The 21,910-nt window shown below is 47.3% G+C and overlaps 3 protein-coding genes across 3 annotated transcripts in view; all 3 read right to left on the bottom strand.

Moving 5' to 3' along the window:
• Positions 1 to 2,258, bottom strand: part of Mfe2 (peroxisomal Multifunctional enzyme type 2) — a 32,578-nt gene extending 30,320 nt beyond the window's left edge. The window contains exons 1-2 of the mRNA XM_077658347.1: positions 2,083 to 2,258; positions 46 to 99 (exon numbers count right to left, since the gene is read on the bottom strand). Of these exons, the coding sequence (XP_077514473.1) occupies positions 46 to 99; positions 2,083 to 2,134 (106 nt within the window). The 5' untranslated portion in view covers positions 2,135 to 2,258. The remainder of the gene's footprint in view (positions 1 to 45; positions 100 to 2,082) is intronic.
• Positions 2,259 to 2,837: 579 nt separating this feature from the next.
• Positions 2,838 to 5,172, bottom strand: LOC144124183 (uncharacterized). The gene is made up of 4 exons (XM_077656835.1): positions 4,946 to 5,172; positions 4,174 to 4,313; positions 3,877 to 4,109; positions 2,838 to 3,816 (listed from the first exon to the last, which is right to left on the bottom strand). The coding sequence occupies exons 1-4, from the start codon at positions 5,170 to 5,172 to the stop codon at positions 3,400 to 3,402; spliced, it is 1,017 nt and encodes a 338-aa protein (XP_077512961.1). The 3' UTR covers positions 2,838 to 3,399.
• A 12,782-nt stretch (positions 5,173 to 17,954) lies between these two features.
• LOC144123394 (uncharacterized) lies at positions 17,955 to 21,114 on the bottom strand. The gene is made up of 2 exons (XM_077656234.1): positions 20,231 to 21,114; positions 17,955 to 18,268 (listed from the first exon to the last, which is right to left on the bottom strand). The coding sequence occupies exons 1-2, from the start codon at positions 21,059 to 21,061 to the stop codon at positions 18,224 to 18,226; spliced, it is 876 nt and encodes a 291-aa protein (XP_077512360.1). The 5' UTR covers positions 21,062 to 21,114; the 3' UTR covers positions 17,955 to 18,223.
• Between the last annotated feature and the right edge of the window lie 796 nt (positions 21,115 to 21,910).

The following is a 21,910-nucleotide window of genomic DNA, read 5'->3' as shown; positions in this document are numbered from 1 at the left end:
ATTCACATGTAAGCTCATAGAAGCCAGAAGGAAAGAAGGGATTACCAACGACAGATGCTCCTCTTTCAGCAAACAGGAGTGCATACTCTCGGCCCAGGCCTGCAAGTAACAAGCACACACGTGCAAGGAAAACAGTTATGCATAGCGGTTGCAAAAAAACGGTCCCCAGCCACCACAGGGGCCACTTTCATTGTGCAGCATTCAAAAGACTGACGTGTGGTTTGGAAAATAAGGCACTTCAATACCGAGTCTCGGTCATCCATGTACACTATAAATACCAAAAGAGCGGTGATGCAAGTGGAAATTTAAAGCTACCAGGAAGCAGTGTATGCAGTCTCTTTTATGACTCAATTGTGGCTCATGCCAGAGGGATATGCAAATTCATTCTGCTGAATTTTAACCGCAGCTTGCATCAACTCATGTTAAAACTCGGCAAAACAAATTTGCACATCTCTCTGGCATGAGCCGCTTGTGTCAAAAAGAGTGCACAATAAACTGCTTCCTCATAGTTTTAAATTTCCACTTACGTCGCTGCTTATGCTACTGTAGGCGCAGGGTAGAGTGATAAAGAGGTAGCAATTATGAACATAACACTAATGAATTAAATTTTGTCCTACAACTGGTGGCAAAATTTTTTAAGCCCGTATTAGCAGAGCATATCGAGAGATACTACTGATATTATATATATCAGTCCTGTCCAGCCAACTGCAAGTGCACAAAAAGCATAAGGCACCTCGTGCTACGCTAATATGTCAGCAACATAAATTACTGCACTGTGTACAATGTAAATGAAACAAAAAAAAGCAGTCACATATTAGACATAGGCGTACACCGCATGAACACTGTGCCAATTAATGTTTCGGCTTCACCATGGAGCTGACGTCGCATAAGATGATTTGAACAAATTTGATATGTTTATAGCAACCTGAGCAACAAAATTTGCAGAAATTTCCTAATCTGAACTTGCGAGCACAACACTAAGCTACACAGCTAGGTTGAAACTCACAGGAAGCTATATAATGAAATTTCTAAACAGCACAAAAGTAATATTAGTCGCCCCGAGCTTAAATAGACTGCCTATAAAAGCAGGAAAAATGTGTGAATGTGCCGCCTACAAATGGCTGACTAAGTGATGTGTGCAACTCAAGGTATGTTTGTATAATGCTCCTCACGATGTATGAAAAGCGCACGTCTAATTCAATAGAGGAAAAGTCCACGCTTGATGTGCAAACAAAACGACAGCTACCTTGACGGTAGGTGCAGCAGGCCTGACCTCCAACTAAGAGGAAGCGCAGTTTTAACACGGGAGAAAGAAGAGAAGCAAAAATTTTTGAAGGAAAAAATGCTTTTTCGAACTACAATTCAATGACACCCGCGAACTGCGCGTACGTAGGACTTCACCTTGAAGAACCAGTATTGCAAAACAAGCGAACTGATTACGCGACAAATGTCATCTGGCCTTGGCGAAAAACGAAGCAAGCTATGATGAGCACACAACGCAAATGCGTTTAGGTAATGCGCCCGGAGTCCATCCAGCAAGTGACACGAATAGATGTCACCAGTTCACCGGAGCGTACTCTGGGTCACCAATAAACAGGACAATGCCCTCCAGGCGTACTCCCCACAAAATTTGACAACTAAAAAGCGTGACGTTATTTATTCCACACAGTTTCCTGATCACCGAGGAGCACGAAGACAGCTAGCACCTAGCTCCTCTCCGGTTAACCAGTCAAGGGCACGACATAAATATAATGAACTCTGACAGCGCATTAATTACACGGACACGCTTTGATGCTTTTGGTTTTCAAAGTGATTCAGTGGGAGCTTGACCGGTCGTCGACACGGGGTCAACTGCTGCTCCAAGAAAATTTTACGGGTGGGCAACCTAAACCACGGCAGCCAATAGTTGAACCCAACCCCCTGTATCGTGAGCAATTCGAGCCGAGCACTTCATTAGAATACAAGGAAACTTCGTGAAGGCCGTGACTACTTTCGCAGCTAGGCAACAACATATTTGGACGAGAGTCAAGTGCCAATGCCATGTAAACGTTCAAGAGAAACAGCCAGTTTTCAGAAACTTACCTCCACCGGCCCCTGTGACGACCACAACTTTACCGTCAAACTTCAACGCCATGACGACGGGCAGTAACGCGCACAAGGAAGTGACAGGTCTCGGTCGACTGCCGAGAGAGAACCTGTCTCGGGCCTCCTCCGACAAGGTAGTGCAGGGCCTCGGGCAGCTCAGACGGCGCTCAAGCAAAAACAAGGCGCATGAGCGGTGGGAGTTCCTTGTGTACCCAGGAGTACCTAGAACCATGCCTATAACTCCCTAAATAAAAAATGTCGTCACGCTAAATGTAGTCACGTGCTACTTGGCGCGCTGTTGAAAATGTACAGCAGCCTGACATCGCACAGCCACGGCCGCTCGATCTCCCTCCTTGGGAGCGGCCTGCCGAAAGCGCCTCGCGTCCTGTGACGGCGGAAGTACCAGCTTGCGCCGCTGCGGCGGCCGTGGCGCTGGCTATCGGTGAAGGAGTAGAAGCGCTGGCGGCGCAGTGTGCGCATTTGTAACGGAATCGTTGCCTGCAGTTTTATGGTGTATGCGCTGCCCCTCGCGGTATGCACTGGGCCTCAGAGCCCTGTGAGTTAGGGCTCCGAAATTTAATAAAAATTACATTTCGATCTACTGGTTCTTTATCCTGTAGTATTCATAATGGTATAAAGTAGGGAACGGGGTGGCCGGGTATAATTTCACACCTTTGGAAACGCAAATAAAATGATCACGGTCGCGTACGCGGATGTTTGTCGATATCCGTGTGGTCGATAAATTTCGCAGCACACAAAGCTATGCAGAACACGCAACTGAGATTGACATAACGACTAATGACATTGTTTTGTCCACGCATGCTCAACTCATGCCCTTTGTTTACGGCACAGACGCACTTATTGCTTTTTTCGAAGAAAGTGCGCCCTCAGATAACCAGAAATTTTTTTTTTACTCAGTATTGTTGATGTATATAAAAGATGGCGAGCAGTAACGATTTTTCGTACATTTCCTCTTATACAGGACATAAATACATGTTGTAACGTGACGGCGAGCCGAAGACTCGACTACACGGCGAGTGGCCATGGCATGATTTAATGGTGCTGGGCCTTGCTCGAGCGCTCCTGTACTCACCACTGCTCGCTCTGTAGTCTTGTAGTTTGCGACAATATTGTGAATTATGTCAAGGAGGAGGGGCTAAAGGCGAACCATGTGTCTCCTCACGAGACTTTCAGCACATCTGACAACAGCACAAGGATACTTCGTGTACCTTTGATACAGTAATAAATATACGCAGCATACAAAAATGAAAGCTAGAAACACTTTAATAAGACCACTCGTCCAACATGTGCTCTCTATAGACGCAAGACTTTTCGGGACAGAGGCTTCCGCGAAAGTTTCAGGATACTTTCCAGCGAGCTATTCACGTCTCCTGCCCAGTTGGCTAGGAGTGGCCTCAACAGCTTCTTAACAAAGATCTCACAAAGTTCTTCACAGTGTTGTGGGTATATGCAGCCTTTGCACCACATCACAGGGCAGTCCTTCAAGCGAGGAAGCACGGCATTGGAAAGAAGTTTGGAAATACGTGCACAACGACGAAGCTTTGCTGACATAAGGGCCCTCTCGACGAACGTGCAGATGAGCTTGCACAGCCATACAGCTTCAGGGCGCGCATAACTCAGACCTCCTTGGTCAAGGCCGGACACAAACTTGTATGCTCCGTCACGTGAAGGCTTTCCTTTAAGCAGCAGCTTACACTCAGGGCATGTGACCTGAAAAAGTAATCACGTGCGTAATTTACCGCCGCTTGGTTTCAAAATAAATATGCTTACCTTTCTTTCACAAACAAAGACAAGGTAGCCAGCCAAGTACGTGAGTGGCGCGAACTCAATTTCCGAAGGTACTTCGTCGTACTTCATGACGTGCTGAATTTTCCAAAGCACAGCCAGGGCGTCTTCTGGAACTGCTGGATTTTTCACTTCGCAGGTGACGTTCGCACATCTCATTGCCACTTGGCACTTTAAGCTGGAAGGTGCATTTCCATGCCTGGCAGCCTCCAAGATGCCTGCCTGCAAAATGTTTTCACCCGTTCGTGAAAAAAAGTATTCAGTTTGATTACAATATCTGACTTGCCTTAAGCAACTTTTCCGCCGTGAAGACAGCTGTTCTGGCGTCTACTCGGTCGTTGCCACCGTTGAACTGGCGGAAGCAACTGAACAGGAACTCAACTGGGTCACTGTTAAAGGGCCAGGTGAGCACGTACTTGAAGCTAAAAAAAAACGACAATTAAATGAGAACATCAAAGGCTAGTACTGCACTCGAATTTTTTTTTTGAGCCATGGACTAAACGGCTACAATTAAATAAGCAAGTTTAGCGAAATTTATACTTGCCCGAGATCAGTCAGCAGATACTCGACAACAGCGACTGTTGATCTCGTCGTCATGACAGTGGCTTCATAAGTCTCCTTAGTGAGGAACTTCGCACGAGACTCCCCTCTTCGGGCTTTGATGTTTTCAAGGAAGCTGATAAAGCCGACCTCAAGCCAGGTTAGCCGATCGTCATCTGCTTCGACGAATGGTGTTTGCCTTGACTTCGAAGTGGAGATGTCGTGAAGATCGTACCACATACTTATTGCCTTCATAAATACGATGGTCGATCCGCAGTCGCGGAATTCTGATGCTTTTTCGTGTGAGTGAGGATGCTCCTGAAGGTACTCCAAGGTGTTGATTACGACAGGTGAAAATATTAATGTTGCGCGGCATACCTTCATTTTTTCTAGATTGTTTGGCTGCACGTGAGCTCGGCTTAATAATCGCACCGGCTTGACCAACAGCTGCTCCTGAATCTCGTATAAAGTGTGGAGGAAAAAACCACCTCTTATGGGCTCTACACCATCAAACATCTCTCTTTCCAGCAGGTTGGTTCTCAGGTTCTTGATGAGATGATTGGGATCAAATGAGAGGAACAGAGGGTCGTCTACGCGTACTGGATGACGAACAACAGGTTGGAGTGTATTGTCCTCGGACATGTCGCGGAACATTGCGGTGTTGGTCTGGTGGTTGTCGGTGACAACACGAACAATGCGGATTCCTGCCTCTTCAACCGCCTTGATGACACTTAGCGTCATAGTGAGGAGCTGGTCATGCTTGAGGTTTTTTGTAAAAAAGTAACCGACCGGAATAACATAGGGTGTGGACAGCCCTCTTACAACAAAACAAAGGAGTCTAGTGGCCACTTCACTAGCACCTTTTCTAGCCTCGCACACAGTGTCAACCAGCCCAAATATTTTGTCTACCTGACGATCGTAAATTACTTTCTGCTGGATCGACATTTCGTCAATGATGAGGCTGCAGTATGTTTCTTTTTCTGATTTCATACCTTCCCTCTCTACCTGCAGTCGTTCCTTGATGAGGCTCGTGACTCCGGTCTCTCCCGTAGACGACCCAACAAACTTCTGCAGCGTGCTTCGGCACGGTAGTTTCAGAAGCTTTCTTCCGCGCACTAAGTCGTATCCTTTGGAGGACGTTGCTTTCCATAATATACACTCTCTCAATGTTGGCTCGTCCCAAGCTGGTCTTGCTTTGGCAAAGCTCATGACCTGTTCCAAGACAAATTTCGCAGTCTTGTCACCGTCTGCTGCAGCCTTGGACATGTTCACTGCGGCCTGCACAGCTCGGTCATCTTCATAACGTTTCAATCGTTGGCGGACTTCGTCATAACTTTCTTGCAGCTTTTGCAGTCGCCCATTAAGTCTTCGGGTTTGCATTTCAAAGCGATGAGCTTTTCTTTTAGTCTCGTCGAAAAATCCTGTCAAATTGAATGACGTCTGACATTCTCCATCTTTGCACTCCTTTATCCGACATACCTCTACACCAATGCAATCGTCCGATGAACGGCTTTCTGCTACAGCTGACTGGACTCAAACTTTCGCTTCCGCCGTGTTCAGTGCTGAAATCTGAGTGTGCAGATTCCTCTTCCGCATTCATTCCTCTCTCTTTACCTTCTAAAGTGCCGGTCGTCTGAGATATGAGAACGTCAGGTTGCGCACGACAAAGCGTTCTCCGCTTCTTTGAAGTCACCGGCTGTTTGTATGTGGGATAGAAGGGAAACTTCGTCGGAACCGCCGTCGGCCTGAGCAACTTGCGCTTCGTTCCTTGTCGATAATCCTCCTGATTGAAATGCAGTGAGCATACAACTGCTCTGGAGCTCGGTTGCCACTGGCTGCCCTTGTCACCACCTTGCCGCGAGGTGTTGCGTAACCACTCCTCCCGAAGGTTTGCATTGGACGGTAGTTCGTGGTAACAAAGCTCCGGGTTTCTTGCAGCATTTGATAGGCAGCGCGGCACACAACAGTTTTTAGGCATTATCGAAAACCCCTTAGAGGATCTGGGAAAAAACGTAGCTTACGCAGTCGTCGTAGGAGCACGTGCAACAGAGCTAACCGAGGAGCATTCTTTCGCTCGACGAAGGCGTACGACAAGGCACCGCTTTTACGGTTATTCGCCAGTGTTGTGCGCAACTACACTCAGAAAAAGAGTTCACAATGCTTGTTTTCGACGCACGTACGTGAGCGCAGTGAAGTTCGAACAGTAACACCACCTAAACGCAACAGAAAACACACAAAGCCTCAGCTTCCGAGCCTCCGACCGCGCCGGCCTACCGTGAGCGTTTCACCGATGCTTGGCGCCCCTAGCGGCCGAAATGGCAAGTAACCGCATCACACTCTCCCCTTTGTCTGCTCCGCGACTCGGCAGGCCGCTCCCAAGGAGGGAGATCGAGCGGCCGTGGCACAGCACACGAGCGCCTTTGCGTTTCGCCTCCATAGAAGTACGCCCGACAGCAGGCGGCTGTGTTTCGATGGAGGCGAAACGCAAAGGTGCCCGTGTGCTGTGCGATGCCAGTGTAGTAGCAGTAGTGGTTTATTAAAATAATAAAAAAGGAAGGATAAGATTTTTACTAGCCCCGGCCTCTGCCATCGATACTGAAGCACCTAAGCTGGGGCAGCGGGAATAAAGGATAGCAGACAGAATGGAGAAACTAAATGACAGAGGTGAGGGGGCAGGAAGAGAGGATAGGGGGAGAGGTAATATACACAAACTATTTACACAATAAGAAATGTGTACAGGTTGGCGCGTGTGATTAGTGTGCGATGTCACTGCACGTTAAATATCCCCAAGTGGTCGAAATTATTCCGGAGCCCTCCACTACAGCACCTCTTTATTCCTTTCTTCTCTCAGTCCCTTCTTTATCCCTTCCCTCGTGGCGCGGTTCAGGTGTCCGCCGATATGTGAGACAGATACTGCGCCATTTCCTTTCCCCAAAAACCAACTATTATTATTATTATTATTATTATTATTATTATTATTATTATTATTATTATTATTATTATTATTATTATTATTGTGTAAAAGTCGTACCAGAACAATTCGGAGTCTTCTTCACTCATACTTCTTTCATTTAATTTTTGTGTGCTCAAGGAGTTCAAGAGTTCTGTTAAATGGTCGTACGCTGCAACGTTCTTATATGATCTCGTGCGACCCAGCAACATCCCACCACAAGTATTATTGTGAGAAGTACCCTGCTCTTCTGACGGTAGATAGTTATTGATTGAACTGCTCCTCAAAAAAAAATTGCAACATTTCGTCCTCCCAAAAATCATTGCTCTTCCAAACCTCTGAAAAGCAATAAACGGCCCTTGATTAACCTCACGTTTGTACGGCATCAAAAATTAATGTAATTTTTGAGTACGTGTTGCTTCCCTTTGCTTTATTTTTTCTTGGTTGTTCACATTGCTAAAACGAGCTGACAAAAGAACAAAAATGCTTCCGCAGTGACACACACGCACGCTCAGACGTTTCTGATAAACTACACCATAGCGAACTGGGCTTTTTTTTTACGTTGTGCGACGCGTGTAGAATTAGTATTTTTATCAATGGCCGCCTCTAACCTTGATAACGCCGTAACACTAATTTACTGTTCCTGAATGAGCGGTAGACGTCAGTCGGTTGGAACGTTGTCGCACTGACATGAGAAATGGCCGTCTGATGTTCTTTTACTCCGTATAGCTTGATGCGTAGCCCCCGGCCTCTTCCACCCCATAGCTATTGCCTCTTCCCTTTTGAAAATTGAAAATTGGTTGTTTTCCCGAGCTCGACGCGGACATGACAACGTGGGAGGTTAGAGCAGCAATGTTAATAATAACAATAATAGTTGGTTTTGGGGGAAAGGAAATGACGCAGTATCTGTCTCTTTTTGGCAAGGGGACGGCCTACGCAATTTATCCATGCAATTCAGAAACGAAATGAGCAGCGCGCCCCAGGGTGCCGTGAATGTAGCACCTTCAAGAATAATCTGGTAAAAAGAGCTTGCTTTTTATCCTTATAAACGTCAACTAAGGACGAAAAGCAGACGCTGTTTTATCAGATTGTTCTTGAGAGTTTTGTTATGGTTCTGCGTTATCTTTGGGTCCGACATGTATGAGCGCCAGTGGCTGCTACCAGCGCGCAAAAAGGTTGTAAGATGCTTTTTCTGTTGCAATAAATTTCGCTCGTAAGCATTATCTCGGGGAAAACACCCATATGCGCGGTGCAAGTGACGGCTTCTACCAGGACTACCGTGGCAGCTGGGAGGCTTCTTTTCTGGCATGTACTGCATCTAGAGAGTACGTGTAGTTTGGTATGTGCATGGTGTTTAACGTCCTATATCTGCACGTGGGTGGTGAGGAGCACCGCGTAGTGGAGGTCTGCGGAATAATTTCGACTGCCGGGGCTTTTAACGTGCTCTGGCACCGCACAACACGCAAACATTTCTGCATTTCGCCTCCACAGAAATGCGGCCGCCGCGACAGGGACTCGATCCCGTAACCTTGAGCTCAGCAATCGAACACCATAGCCATGCATGCCGGGTGAAGGGCTTACACATAAAAAGCAGTTCTTCTTTAAACGTCTGATTAGTATGCACCGTGCCCTAGGTGAATAATGGGAGCCAGCAGTAAGCTTCCGCTGTCTGCGCGGTGGCTCAGTGGTTATGGCTCTCGGCTGCTTACCCAAAAGACGCGGGTTTGATCCCGGCCGCGGCGGTAGAATTTCGATGGAGGCGAAATTCTAGAGGCCGGTGTATTGTGCGATGTCAGTGCACGTTAAAGAACCCAGGTGGTCGAAATTTCCGGAGCGCCTATAGGGCGTCCCTCACAGCCTAAGGCGCTTTGGGACGTTAAATACCCATAAACCAACCAAACTGAAGTCAGCAGTCACCGAACCGAAAGACTGCTGGTGACTGCTGGCTTCCGTCATTTATGTCATAACGAGCACCTCTTTCCATGCCCTTGTATGCCATAGGTAACGTTCATCAATGTAAAAAGAAATAAATGCGAAGCGTCGTAGATGACTGGGGCGAATTGTGAATGTTATACGGTAACTGAGAGGGAGTAGTTTTCTACTTTTGTAGCGATAACTACATTACGGTAGCATTTCGAGCCTTCAGCGTGGCGGCGCCGTGGCGGTGGTGGCGCTGCCACCCTGTGGCTGCTAGTGCTAGTGGCTGCGTCGCCACACTGTCACGTAGTTGGTCACGTGGTGCGGAGCAGCTGCTGCTGCCGGCGGCGCGGTGCGCCGGCGAGACCGAGCTGCCACAGCTGTGCGCATGCGCCGTGTGAAGTGGGACGAAGATGAAGAAGGAACGCCCAGCGAAACGGAGCGGCGAAAGACTGACCTTGCAATTCAGCTGAGCAAGTTCCACTCGGCCAGCTGTAGCTATCGCGTCACTCCAGGTTCAACCAGAGCTAAACCCCCGCCATTTTTTTTCTCGTTTGGCCCACTTTGCGTCCCCAGAGTAAAAAGTACGAAGGACGACGCAAAAGCGGACACCACGGGAGCGAAAGGACACGACCCTTTGCGGCGCCCACGAGATAAAGCTTTGCGTTGGTGTCATTTATTTATTTGTTTGGAAACACGGACAGGCGTAAGAAGACAAAAACAGAGAAGGGGAAAGAAAGAGGCTGAGAACTGTTGCAGAAAAGGCAAAAAACACCTGTTAGCTCGAAACATGAAGGAGGGAGAGAAGTAATACAGGAACAAGAGATTAAGAAAGAAGGAAGGAAAACCAAGAAGGAAAAAGAACAAAGCAAATGTTGACTGCATTGCGTACTCTACGCGGCGGCACTAACAGCACGAAAAACAAAGCAACACACGTAAGTCGAACTCGGTTGGTATGGCAAACAGAACCGACACTAGAGGAAGACAAAACATGAAAATAAAATAAAAATAGAAAAACATCAATTTCTCTGCGCACAGAACGGCACGCAGACGGCTCACTACCCGAAGACGATTTCCGAACGAAGTTCAAAAGAGCACAATCTGCTCAGTATCGCTGAAATGCAAGACCGGCGCGAATTAAGTGATAGATCTCCATTAAGAGCGGGTGCGTCACCCATCAGCAATGCGCCCTGGCCAATCCCCGCCGTGGGTATGTGCCAGTAAGCCTGAGGTCATCATCTCACCGATCTTTAGTAAAAAGCCGAGCAGAATATTCTAAAGTGCAATAGCAGCTAGTATAGGGAAATTGGCTCCGTGTCCCTCGACACTTCGCATCGATTGCAAGAGTGTTCCTTGTTAACTTAAACGGAAAGTTTTTTTTTTTTTTGCAGGCCACAAGTTTGCGCTAATTGCTATTACAACATCGCATACTTGATTGAAATCAATTGCATCCAAATGTTTTCGTGCTCGGAAAACGTCTCTTTTGCCACACCTCTTCAGAATGTACTATCTCCAGAGCAGCGTAGAAGAAGCGGGACACCGAGATAATGCTCTGCAAAAGGAAACCAATGCGCAATGCCTAAGAGTGAAGAAATGAGGAAGGCGTGAAATAATTTAATTCATGCGGCAGATTTTTTTTTGCTATTAGACCTTACCGGCTGCACTTGCTCGCTTTTACTATGCTGCTTGTTTTTTCCTTCCTTGAGAACGACGCAATACCTGTCACCTCCTGTGGAATATAATTCGGAAACGCGCCGCAATGTCCCTAACATTTATGACATTTTTCAAAGCGCTTGAGCAACACGGACGAAGGAAGAGCAGACAGGGACGAGCGCTGCCATACTTGCACCAATTCTATCCCGATCTGCCACGTTTCTGAACTCCATTCGGCATCCGCTCAACGCGATTCGACCGACGTCTTCGATCGCGCCGCCGCCTTAGCGCATCGGCGCTCGAACCGTCGTCGTGAGTGCATTTGTTTCGTTAGATCGGCAGCCTTCGGGTTCCCACGATAAGAAAACTGCAACGCACGATGCCGAGGCTTGCGAGGCCGCATCTGCGAACAAAAAGCGGGAAAACGCCCCCGTCCAGGCGGCGATCAGGCGCAGGCGAAAAAGTATTCAAAGCGAGCTGCGCGCCACCTTTCGTCAGCGACTGTAAACATACCAAGAGCACGCACCCGATGACTATCGCTCCGTGGCGCTGGCGGCAGTCCAAGTCACGCATAGAGTTTCCTACTATTTAGGAACTCTGCGAAGCCGCGCTGTGGGAGCCTGTACACCACTCCCTCTCCAATTATACCGCTTCCATTTCCCTCATTCAACATCATAAGATGACAGCGGCAGAGTCGTTTCGATGGAGCCAAATGCCGAAAACGCTCGTGTGCTATGCAATGTAAGTGTACGTTAACGAACCTGAACAGCATTAAATTTATCTAAAGTCCTTCGTGAAAAGCAGGGTGCATGTTTTTTTGGCGAAGGCAGAAGGAGAGCAAGAGCAAAGGCCCTTGAAGCCAAGCCAAGGCTCGGAATACACAGCCTATATGTAGACGCGGCGGAATACGAAGCAGGCGACTCCTTTGTGCTCGTGGGCGTGAACGACTCAGGTGAAACGGCCGGTTCGGTCAAAACAAAGAACTCGGGGACAGCGGAGGAAACGGTTTGCTATCGTCATGGCAATGGTCTGCACCAATGCAATCGCCATAATTAGCGACTCCAAGGTCGCTATAAACAATTTCGCGCAGGGTTTGATCTCCCAGGAGGCAGAACGAATCCTTAGGCATCAAGACTGGAACTAAATAGAGGTGGAACTAATATGGGTGCCGGTACACTCGGGGAACAGGGGAAACGAGTTGGCTCACAGTACAGCTCGAGGTTATGTCAGCCGAGCAGTGAGCCAGGTTGAGTCCCCCAATTTCACGAGAGATGCATTCATATCCTTTCACGACTACACCAATCAGTTAAAACTGGAAATGAGGATCTATCCGCCACCAGAAAAAAAGCTCGACAAAAGCCAGGGGTAACGTGGCGTCAGCTCCAGACGCGAGCCTTCTTAAGCCCGTCGAGACTAGCACTCCTATATCCAACGCAGTGCGGTGGGAGGCTATATTAACAGCACTTGCCAAATAAGATAACGCAATAAAAATGCTGTAGTATACACATACTCCAGAAGTGCCATGATTGCAATTAGCTCAAAACAAAGATAAAAAAACCTATTTACTCTATATCGATCCTGCAGCAACTTCATCAGCTTGCGATGCGCGGGTACAGTGTACACTTCTGCTAGGTTCCAAGCCGTGTTGGGATTCCAGGAAACGAGCTCTCCGACTCTGTGGCAGGAAATGCAACCAGGAGCGATGTCAACAAAATGAAGATCCCCTGCCAGGACTATAAAGGAGCAGTTAAGCAAGCGCTGAAATCTAAATGGCAGGTCGAATGGAAGCATGAACAAAATAATAAAATGCACCTCATAAAGCCAAACATAAAAGAATGGAAGGATTGCCATCATAAAAACGGATTTTATGAAGTCATACATTCAAAGACTACGAATCGGACACACACACTTAAGACACAATTATTTCCTCATGGGAGCAGAACCATATGAATGCCAGAAATGCAGTGGCCCGCTTTCAGTCGTTCACATTTTATTAGCCTACATGCATTTTTATGAAACGCATCGTTATAGTCATTTTGCAAACATTTGCAAATATCACGTATCATTCCATCCATCTCTTATATTAGGTGACGAACCTGTGGTACCATTTGACAAAGTTACAGAACTTTTAAATAGCACTGGAGTTTCAAAATTTTTATAAATTTTTTCCCAATGCGGCGAGAGTTACCTCTCACTGGGTGCCTTCGTTGCTAAACCGTCGTCGTCGTCGCTTCAGATGACGCGGTTGTTGCGATGCGCGCCCTTTCTTTCAATCTTTGCTCTCGCATCTCTTTCAACTCTCCTACTGTCTGCGCCTGGCAGCGATTGTGGTTCGGCTTGAGCCAGTGGGCAGGCCCGTGCACTTTCCTTTTCATTCTCCCTGCAGTCGCAACAACAACAACAACACGCATTGCTAGTGAGGTGCTCCACGGGTGAAGAAGCTGGCTGTGAGCGCCTGGACTGCGCGCGGCATCTTCGTCGAATATACGAGAAGCTGCTTCGGACGACCCCGAAGTAGTTGCTTGGCGTCAAGAGGCCCGTCAGCGTAAGAATGAAGTGTGAAGGGCAAAGGTGCGTACGTAGCTCTCGCTACACATATCCTGGCATAGCTGAGCTAAGCCATGCCAATTTTTTTCTTTATTGGCTTTATTTCACGGGACTAAACATACGCTGGACGACTGAGCCACGGCGGCGGGCGCCCTGCACGATAAGATGCTCGACTCCGAGCTAACATATGTCTCACAATCGAAAACCCTCGTTGGAACCCTCCGAAAACAGAAGCGCAATCATCACACAGTCATCCGTGGCAGTGGATTCGAGCAAGTGCAACCATAATCATCATCATCATCATCATCATTATTTATTGATCCTTTAAGGACCCTTCACAGGGTATTACATAAGGGGGGGGGGGGGGGGCGACGTACGTAGGACAATACAAAAACAAAGCCAAAGAGGTCTAAAAAAAGAACAAATCTAGTAAAACGTATATATAAACATACAATGAGGGCAATTAGGACAACGAATACAATCAGTAACATCAAATGAGAACACAATTAAAACAGTTACAAAAGATATCGATCGAGTAGAGAAAGGGATTTACAAACGAGTTGCTCAAGCACATCAAACTAAGGACGAGAAAAGAAATATAGACAAATCTAATGTTCAAAGACAGACAGTAACCGGCCTTTGAATTTGACGGGGTCACTTTTCATGACAGTAGAATCTGGCAATTCATTCCATTCCCGTATTGCGATTGGTAGAAATGACTTATTAAAAGCAGATGTTGATCCATGCAGGCGCTGTATAAAAACTATTGGAAAAGCACAATGTGTACCAGCTAAAGTAAACACCATTCGCGTTGCCAGTGGTGTAATCGACGATTTTTTTTCTTTCGACATATTAAAGCAATAAAACGTATAGCGACCTGCTACTCTGTGGTCCGTGCTGAGTTTTTCGGCAGTGTAACTCTCTCGTCCAATATCTTGCCATGAATATGTGCAATGAAAGTAATGGAAGCAGAGGAAGAAGAAGAACAGGAAACGACTTGTCAGGAGAAACGACCTGAGGAGAAGAAGAAGAAGAAGAAGAAGACTTGTCAGGCGTTGGCACCGCGTAGGAGATCTACTGTCGTTTTCGCCCTGCAATGCCTGCCCACGGGCAACAACAAGCTGCTCCACCCGCCACCGTTCCTACGCGCAGCTCCCTGTGGACGCCGCAGGAGCCGGCCAACCCGGACAGCGAGCTAACGCGGCAGGACCGAACCATGCTGGTCACCGACTACATGAAGCCACCTCTCGAATGCGTCGAGGAAGAGCGTGTTACGTTCCAGCAGTTCGTTATCTCCCTCATCCTGACGGTGGTCACCCTGCTCCTAATCTGCGTTTTCCTCTTCCAGTCGACGCTAAGAAATCTCATCAGGCCTACGTCCGCGGAAGATGTCACTGAGGACGCCTTTTGGCAGCACCTTCCAAGCGGCAGCCCACAACGCGACGTTACCCACAAGACAACCACCAACATAACGCCGGTGGCATATTCTCCAAGTGTTGCCGATGTGGCCCTGAATGTTCCTCGCTGACACAGTGGTAACTGTTGCTTGTCTCTGTACAGCATCCATGATGATTTTATTTAGATTTTATTTTCACCTTTACAACGCTGCACTAAGCTTTAACTGAGCCGTGTTCTGAAGTAAAGCACTCGGTAACTCACCCGCGGAAAACGTTCGTCTTCATGTTCTCCGCGATGAATTTTGATGTGTGAAGCTTCGACTTCTTGAAATGCAATAAATCCGTTTGTTTGTGTTGAGATTTATGAGCAGCTAGCTCACATTGAGTGCCGGCGTATTCACTTTGCGTCATTTCATTAATGGCTCCTCCTAAATATAGTAGTGTATGTGATGGAGTTTACGGTAATCGGGCGCACTAACCACTGAGCCACCGCGGCGGGAAGAACGAGGTGACTTAATGCAGTTAGCCTTCTATTAATTCGAATCTGATAATCGCCACAATGGAGTAAGTGGCTATGTCTTCAGCTGCTGAACACAAGCAGTGGAAAGTTTCACTTCGTCTATAGCCCACGCTTACCTGCAGTCTGCATGACATATAATGCAGCAGGTTCAGCCGCAGCCCACGTGGCGGTTTGTGAGATTATATTCACAGGCAGCAGCAAGCATTCTTGAAATTTAAGGAAAACATATTTTTCTGCACCATACAGTGTACATTTATGTCCTATATACAGAGTGCTTCACCTAAGACTTTACACAATTTTTAAAAACAGGCTTTCTGAGTTAGAAGAGCTTTTTTTTCGGCATATATTGTCGGCGATGCAGTTCATCAGAATACAGCTAAGACGTACTAATTAGCAGGCGAGTTAATTAATATTGAATAGTTAACTTTCTAACTGTTACTTTTAGGCTCCTTAATTATTAAGAGGCGTGTAGCCCACCCTAATTAATAACCATATCGGTTATTAGAATTTCGAAAACGCGTCAGCGCTGTGGTCCAACTAATTTTGGCTATTTCGACGAGTTACGTACACTGGAGGGGTTGCTTTGCCTGCAAGCCCCTCTAAAGCGCACGTATTTTGGCGCGATGCAGCCAAAATTTGTTGGGCCACACCGCCGAGGGTAACTGCGTTTTCTAAATTCTAAAAACTGATATGGATATTAATTACGGTGGGCTACACCCCTCTCAATAATTAGCGATCCTAACAGAAATAATTACGAAGTTGAATTTGTTACCTGGGGCAGGAGCCTCTATCAAGCGTTCACCCTTTAGCTCCTGCTCCACTTTCATGTGTGCCGCTGTGGTGGCTCAGTGGTTATGGCGCTCGGCTGCTGCACCCGAAAGACCCGGGTTCGATCCAGGACGTGGCGGTCGCATTTCGACGGAGGCGAAATTCTAGAGGCCAATGTACTGTACGATGTCAGTGCACGTTAAAGATCCCCCGGTGGTCGAAATTTCCGGAGCCCTTCACTACGGCGTCTCTCATAGCCTTAATCACTTTGGGGCGTTAAACCACATATGCCACTTTCGCTGTACAAATAAAAAAAATCAAATAAAGAAAGAAACCGTGCGTGTCATCAAGCAGCGACATTAAGCTCTTATAGATAAACGTATACTTTTAGTGCATGATGATATCTGTTTACATATTTCACTGATAAAAAGGAGAGGTTAATCAGTCTGCAAAAAATTGTACTTTCGGTGTGTTCTGGCAAAGCGAGCGAACTATAGTATTTTTAAATACCTGCAGTCAGGTGGCCTCCAACGGAGCCACAGTGATCGAAATTTTAGTCGTCACTCCATATCTGGTCAGCTTGATTTCTATCTTAATGTTATATCTTATTGGTGCTGCTAGAAATGTCCTGCTCGCCCCGGAGGCGCTCTGAACGTTAGGAGACACCAGAAATTGAGCCCTTTGGTGCTCCAACCTCAGCCCTATAGTCGAAGACGGCCGCACTCCGACAGGGCAATGCATGGTAACTGAAGCTACATGACACCTAGCCGGTTCCTCTCCGTGTGGTCTATTATACGGCAGGCTGGCTGCTTCCAGAGGAGACTTGCTGAAGCCGTTCTCAACAATGCGTGTCGGTGTTCTTTTCTTGCGACCCGAGGTATAGACCCACAAGAATATCATCTTGTGATATATCTGATCTCGTTGATACTGCGCACTTAACCCTTACAAAAATGGTCTATAGACAGTCTATAGACTTCTTATAGACTCTATTGCCTTCCTAAATAAATTTATTCTTGTCTGTTCATAGTCTATAGACTGTCCATGGACAAAAGTCTACCAAAAGTGTGTGGCCATAAATCTATAAGTTGTCTACATGCAGTCTATAGTATTTGCATTGCCTATAGAGTGTTCTCTAGGGTTTGTCTACAGAGAGTCTATAGATTTTATAGACTGACATCTATGGACACTCTATAGACTGACTAAAAAAATTTGTAAGGGTTATGTGCGTATATTGTGCCTGTCAACGGCGGTACTTCGCCGAGGGAGATCCTATAAAATTACAAGGATATCGGATTTTTGTTCCGCAGAAAATTCGATAGTGGGCCGCATAAACGCGGTGCCGCTGAGCGAGCAGACGCTCGTTCAGCGTCGAAAAAGCGGGAAAAATTTGACCTTTTCTGCCGCATAAAAATGTCCTGCTTAATTACGAGACCGCTTAAACTCTTAAAAAGGCCGCTAACACAGCGCGCCTCACAGGAGTCATATACTTAATTGTCGCTGAACCCCGCGTCAACAGTGCGTGCTGTATGCAGTACTTGGTTAAAAGTGTATACCGGTGGCCAATCGCAAGCAGCAGAAGGCTTGCTCTGTCAAATGTTGCGCGGCTGTCTTTTAAAGCACGTAAACATCTGCATAACGTTTTGAAGTGCTATTTAAAGAGTTGGGCTTTTTGAGTGGGCGCGTAATTCACATGAGTGTGAAAATTGAGGATGACGTGCTGCAGTCTGCATAGGCAGAGACAACCTTTGCAATTTATTTATTCAACCTGGCGTACAAATTGACCATAGCACTCGTGTGCAAAACGCCGTGTTGACCTCCCTGGTGACTGCGCAGATGATGCCAACCTGTTCTTTCAGAACACCCAGATGAAGAAATAATGATGTATATGGGCTGAGCGAATATTTTTTACTTTGACAAGTAAACTCCAAACGTATCTCTTCAAACAGACTAAATGAGTGATCCTGGAAAGCAGGATCCCGCATCAGGCACCTCAGGTGACCTTTCGTCACTACGCGGCGTCTTCAAAAGCCCCTGCACTGCCTAGTCTTCGGTGGAGTCGTCGGCTGGAACTGCATGTTGCTGAACCTGAAAAATAAAGGCAGCATAAATAATGCCACATTGTTTGAATGCACTATCATTTCTATATTCATGTAAAGCCTAAGTGCATATCAAGCATGGGAACTAGCTTTCTACTGCCCATGCTGGAAACATAGAACAGCCCATGTACTGTGATACACACGTGAAATACTCGGAGCAACCGAATTGAGTTTTGAGCGAGTCTCCAAAGAAAATGTGCGTGTATGCGGGTAAAGAAATGCAACGATATAAGACGCATCGTATACGGAATGAAATGTTCGGCTACACGTCCCGAATGACGCAAGTCAATTACACATAGCTAGAATAAAAACTCGACGATTTTTACCTCACTTTCGCTGAAGAATAGAAAGCATAGCTATATCACCTATCGAGATGCGGGCCGCTGCACAGAAGACGACGTCATAAACCAAACACTTATTAGCCGGAAACAAACCCATTGCCTCTATTAACAATACTGACGCGTGATCAGTGGGTTTAATGTTACTGGCGTAATGGTTCGTCGGCTTCAGGAAATTGGTACTATCCAGACGCATCTTGCGCCTGTTTGATACAGCTGTCGTCGTAAAAGAAAAAAAATGCACTTGGTTCGTCCCCTGGCATTCGTCTGTTCTCCCGGTGACGTAGGCCGTGGGGGATGACGTCGCATGCACTGGCCGTGGCAGGAGCCCGAACGTGTATTTGCATAAACGCTCTCCACTCTCACGCCGCACTGGAAGACCGGCTCAAATGCAGACGAATGATAGAGGACAAAGAGCGTTCGACGTATACGCCTGACGAGCTTTATCGGGTCCACTTCCGCCTCGAGGAAAAAACTGCAGCGGATGCTGGCGCCATCCACGACAGAAGGAAAGGAAAATAAAATGAAATTTACTGAATAAGCTCCCACTTCCCTACTGAAAAATGTATATAGGTTTGAACGGGTCAGCAAATAGGATTATGGCACATTTGGTTTGGCTTTATAGGATGGACGTCCCAAAGCGGCTCAGTCTATGAGGGACGCTGTAGTGGAGGGCTCCGGATAATTTCGACCACCTGGGGTTCTTAACGGGCACTAACTATGCACAGTACACGGAATTTTCACATTTTTCCTCCATCAAAGTGCTACCGTAATGGGCGGGTTCGAACCCACCACTTGCATGCACTGTGTGATGTAAGTGCACGGTAATTAACCACGGGTAATGGCAGTTATACGGAGTCCTCCACTAAGGAGTCACTCAAAGGCTGAATCGCTTTGGAAGCTTCATCCTATAATGTTAAACGAAATGTGCCATAATCCTATTTGTCTCCTATTCAAACCAGTACACATTTTTCAATAGGGTTGGGAGGCCCTGTGACAAAATTAAACCCGGTTCCATTACAGTAACAGCGGCAATATATTTTTTTACGTTCACCTGTGGCTTTGAACTGTTGCTGCCAGTTACGCCTGCCAGCGAGATTTTTCACGCCATTAGACAGCTTAAAGCAATTGTGGGGCCACTCAAGGCCCAATCTGGTCCTTCCCACTGCTGGTCGAAGGACCTTGAAAACCTTACCTTTGAGCCATGGACGAAGTACCACTCTGAGCTTATAATATTTGTTCGTTATAATAGAAAGTGCCTTATAACGTTCCACCGTTGCCTCACAATTAAAAGTGACGTCCTAGAATTCCGGACTTCAGTCGGCCTTGTCCACACAAGCCGACGAAAATGAAACTTTTCGTTGCGAGACAGCTAACCTGTTTTCCCTCCTTCTTATTGCCCCGTTCTTTCGAGCGCCGCGTTTGCCGTCCACGTAAATACTTTCCAACGCGCTGAACTCATGGCATCAACACCATCATCATCAGCCTGACTACGCCCACTGCAGGGCAAAGACCTCTCCCATGTATCTCCAATTAACCCTGTCATTTGCCAGCTGCGCCCACCCTATGCCCGCAGACTCATAGCAGTGTTGTTCTTTTGCAAGTATACTTACCCGCCGACGTCGCTGGTGAAGGCGCTCGGTTGAACCACTCCGCGTCGACCGACGGCCTGCCTTGTTTCGAGGGAGGCGGCGCCGCCGGTGAATGCGCCTCTCAGAACGCGCCACTGTGGTGTCTTCAACCTCCGCAGTCCACTCTGCTGTCGGTTCACCAGTGTACTCCTGGTCGGTCTCAACCGGCCATTCGCGGACGTCGTCGTTGTCGTCGGGGCGACCCTCCCGACTTGTCGCCATGTCGGCGTCGTCCAGTGCTGGCGAAGTGCGCTTGCTTTTAAGTGACTGCCTGTGTATAACCGTGATTTTCCAGTCTTGCGCCCCCATTATCTCACGACCGCTTACGCCCTGTGCCGATGGTACCCTTGCTCTGCTTTCCAAGTGAAGGCTGGCGTCTGCGTCGTCCACCGCGTCGATATCGTAATCCTGCAGTTCACCCTGAACCGCCGCTGCTGCCCAGATGGCCAGTCCGATGAAGACACACATGGCCAACATGGCGACCAACACGGCCGCATTGTCAAGGCTCATGCCCCGTAGCCCCTTGATAAGAGACACGCTCGAGGGCCTCCCAGCACGCTCGTCTTCGTAGTGAGCGACGGTCGAAGACGACATCGGTGGCGTACCCTGTGACTCCGTGGATGCCGGCACCCATTCCAAGCCGGAGTAGTAGCCCTCGTACGGCAGCTCCAGGGGCGAGGCCAGCTCAGCTGTGGAGGCGGCGTTGAAGTGAGCCGGCTCCGGCGAGTTGTAACCCCCCTGATCGGTGTAGAAAAAGCCGCGAGGGTAAAGAGCCTGGCTGTGGACGTACCGCACATTTTTGTCGTTGTCCATGGTGCGCGACGCAAAGCAGGGAACGGCTTGGTATACAAATGACTCTCTGTCCCTTTTTCTTCGTCGATGTGAATCACGTGATCGGAAATTCTGCGGGAGGGCATATCAGCTGTTGTTGTTGTTACCCTCACACAATGGCAGACGCCCACACAGGGGGGTTGGCCAAGAATTGGGCAGCACAGAGAGCTTTTCAGATCATTTTTTTTTCATGGACGAAAATAAAATGAATGCTTAGGAAGAAAGAAGTGAACATACCAGTTCTCATCTCTTTGGATTTTGTCTTTTTTGATGATACGTGGGGGTAGAATTTGCTCATTGTTTGTTTCGTAAACACAAAGCCATCTTTTGATAGGCTAACAACAACAACAACAAAGACGATAGACGCAGAAAAAAAAAGAAAAGTGCATAAATCTGAATTTGAAACTGCGAACAGAACGTACACAGCGTATTTCTCCTCCAAAGGGAAAGCAAGAAAGAATGGATATGAAAAGAAATAAGAAAAAATGAGATATGCGCTACTGCGCACCAAACCTGAAATCGGCATGAAAATATTGCGCCGCTGATTTTCAATAGCAAAATATATCGCTGCCGCCTCATCACTGACGGTGGCTAATTTTTTTCAGAAACAAATTGCGTGATAAGAATGAAAACTGCAAGCTATTTGCAGCGCATTAAGATGCACCTCCAATAATTTACTGCACTTCACTGCAAAAAGAATAAGCTTGCAGGTGGATGAAACTCCAGCAGAAGCAAACCACGGCAGTCAGGTGCAGGAGCGAAAAAAACTTTTGACTGCAAGTAACAGCCTTAGCTGACAAGGCTTATAGAGAGCCAATCATTTTATTGAAG

The sequence above is a fragment of the Amblyomma americanum genome, chromosome 3 (genome assembly GCF_052857255.1).
Source record: "Amblyomma americanum isolate KBUSLIRL-KWMA chromosome 3, ASM5285725v1, whole genome shotgun sequence".
NCBI classification, from domain to species: domain Eukaryota; kingdom Metazoa; phylum Arthropoda; class Arachnida; order Ixodida; family Ixodidae; genus Amblyomma; species Amblyomma americanum.
Note: the sequence above shows the minus strand (reverse complement) of the source record. Positions and strands in the feature narration are given on the sequence as shown.

Coding starts and splice junctions, on each gene's coding strand:
- LOC144124183 (XM_077656835.1), bottom strand. CDS start 5,172: ATGACGCTAAGTGTCATCAAGGCGGTTGAAGAGGCAGGAATCCGCATT. Junction 4,314..4,945: donor AACCTGCTGGAAAGAGAGAT/GTTTGATGGTGT, acceptor GTTTTTTTTTAG/CTTCAAGTACGTGCTCACCT. Junction 3,817..3,876: donor TCTTTGTTTGTGAAAGAAAG/GTAAGCATATTT, acceptor TTACTTTTTCAG/GTCACATGCCCTGAGTGTAA.
- LOC144123394 (XM_077656234.1), bottom strand. CDS start 21,061: ATGGACAACGACAAAAATGTGCGGTACGTCCACAGCCAGGCTCTTTAC. Junction 18,269..20,230: donor TTCACCAGCGACGTCGGCGG/GTAAGTATACTT, acceptor TTTATTTTTCAG/GTTCAGCAACATGCAGTTCC.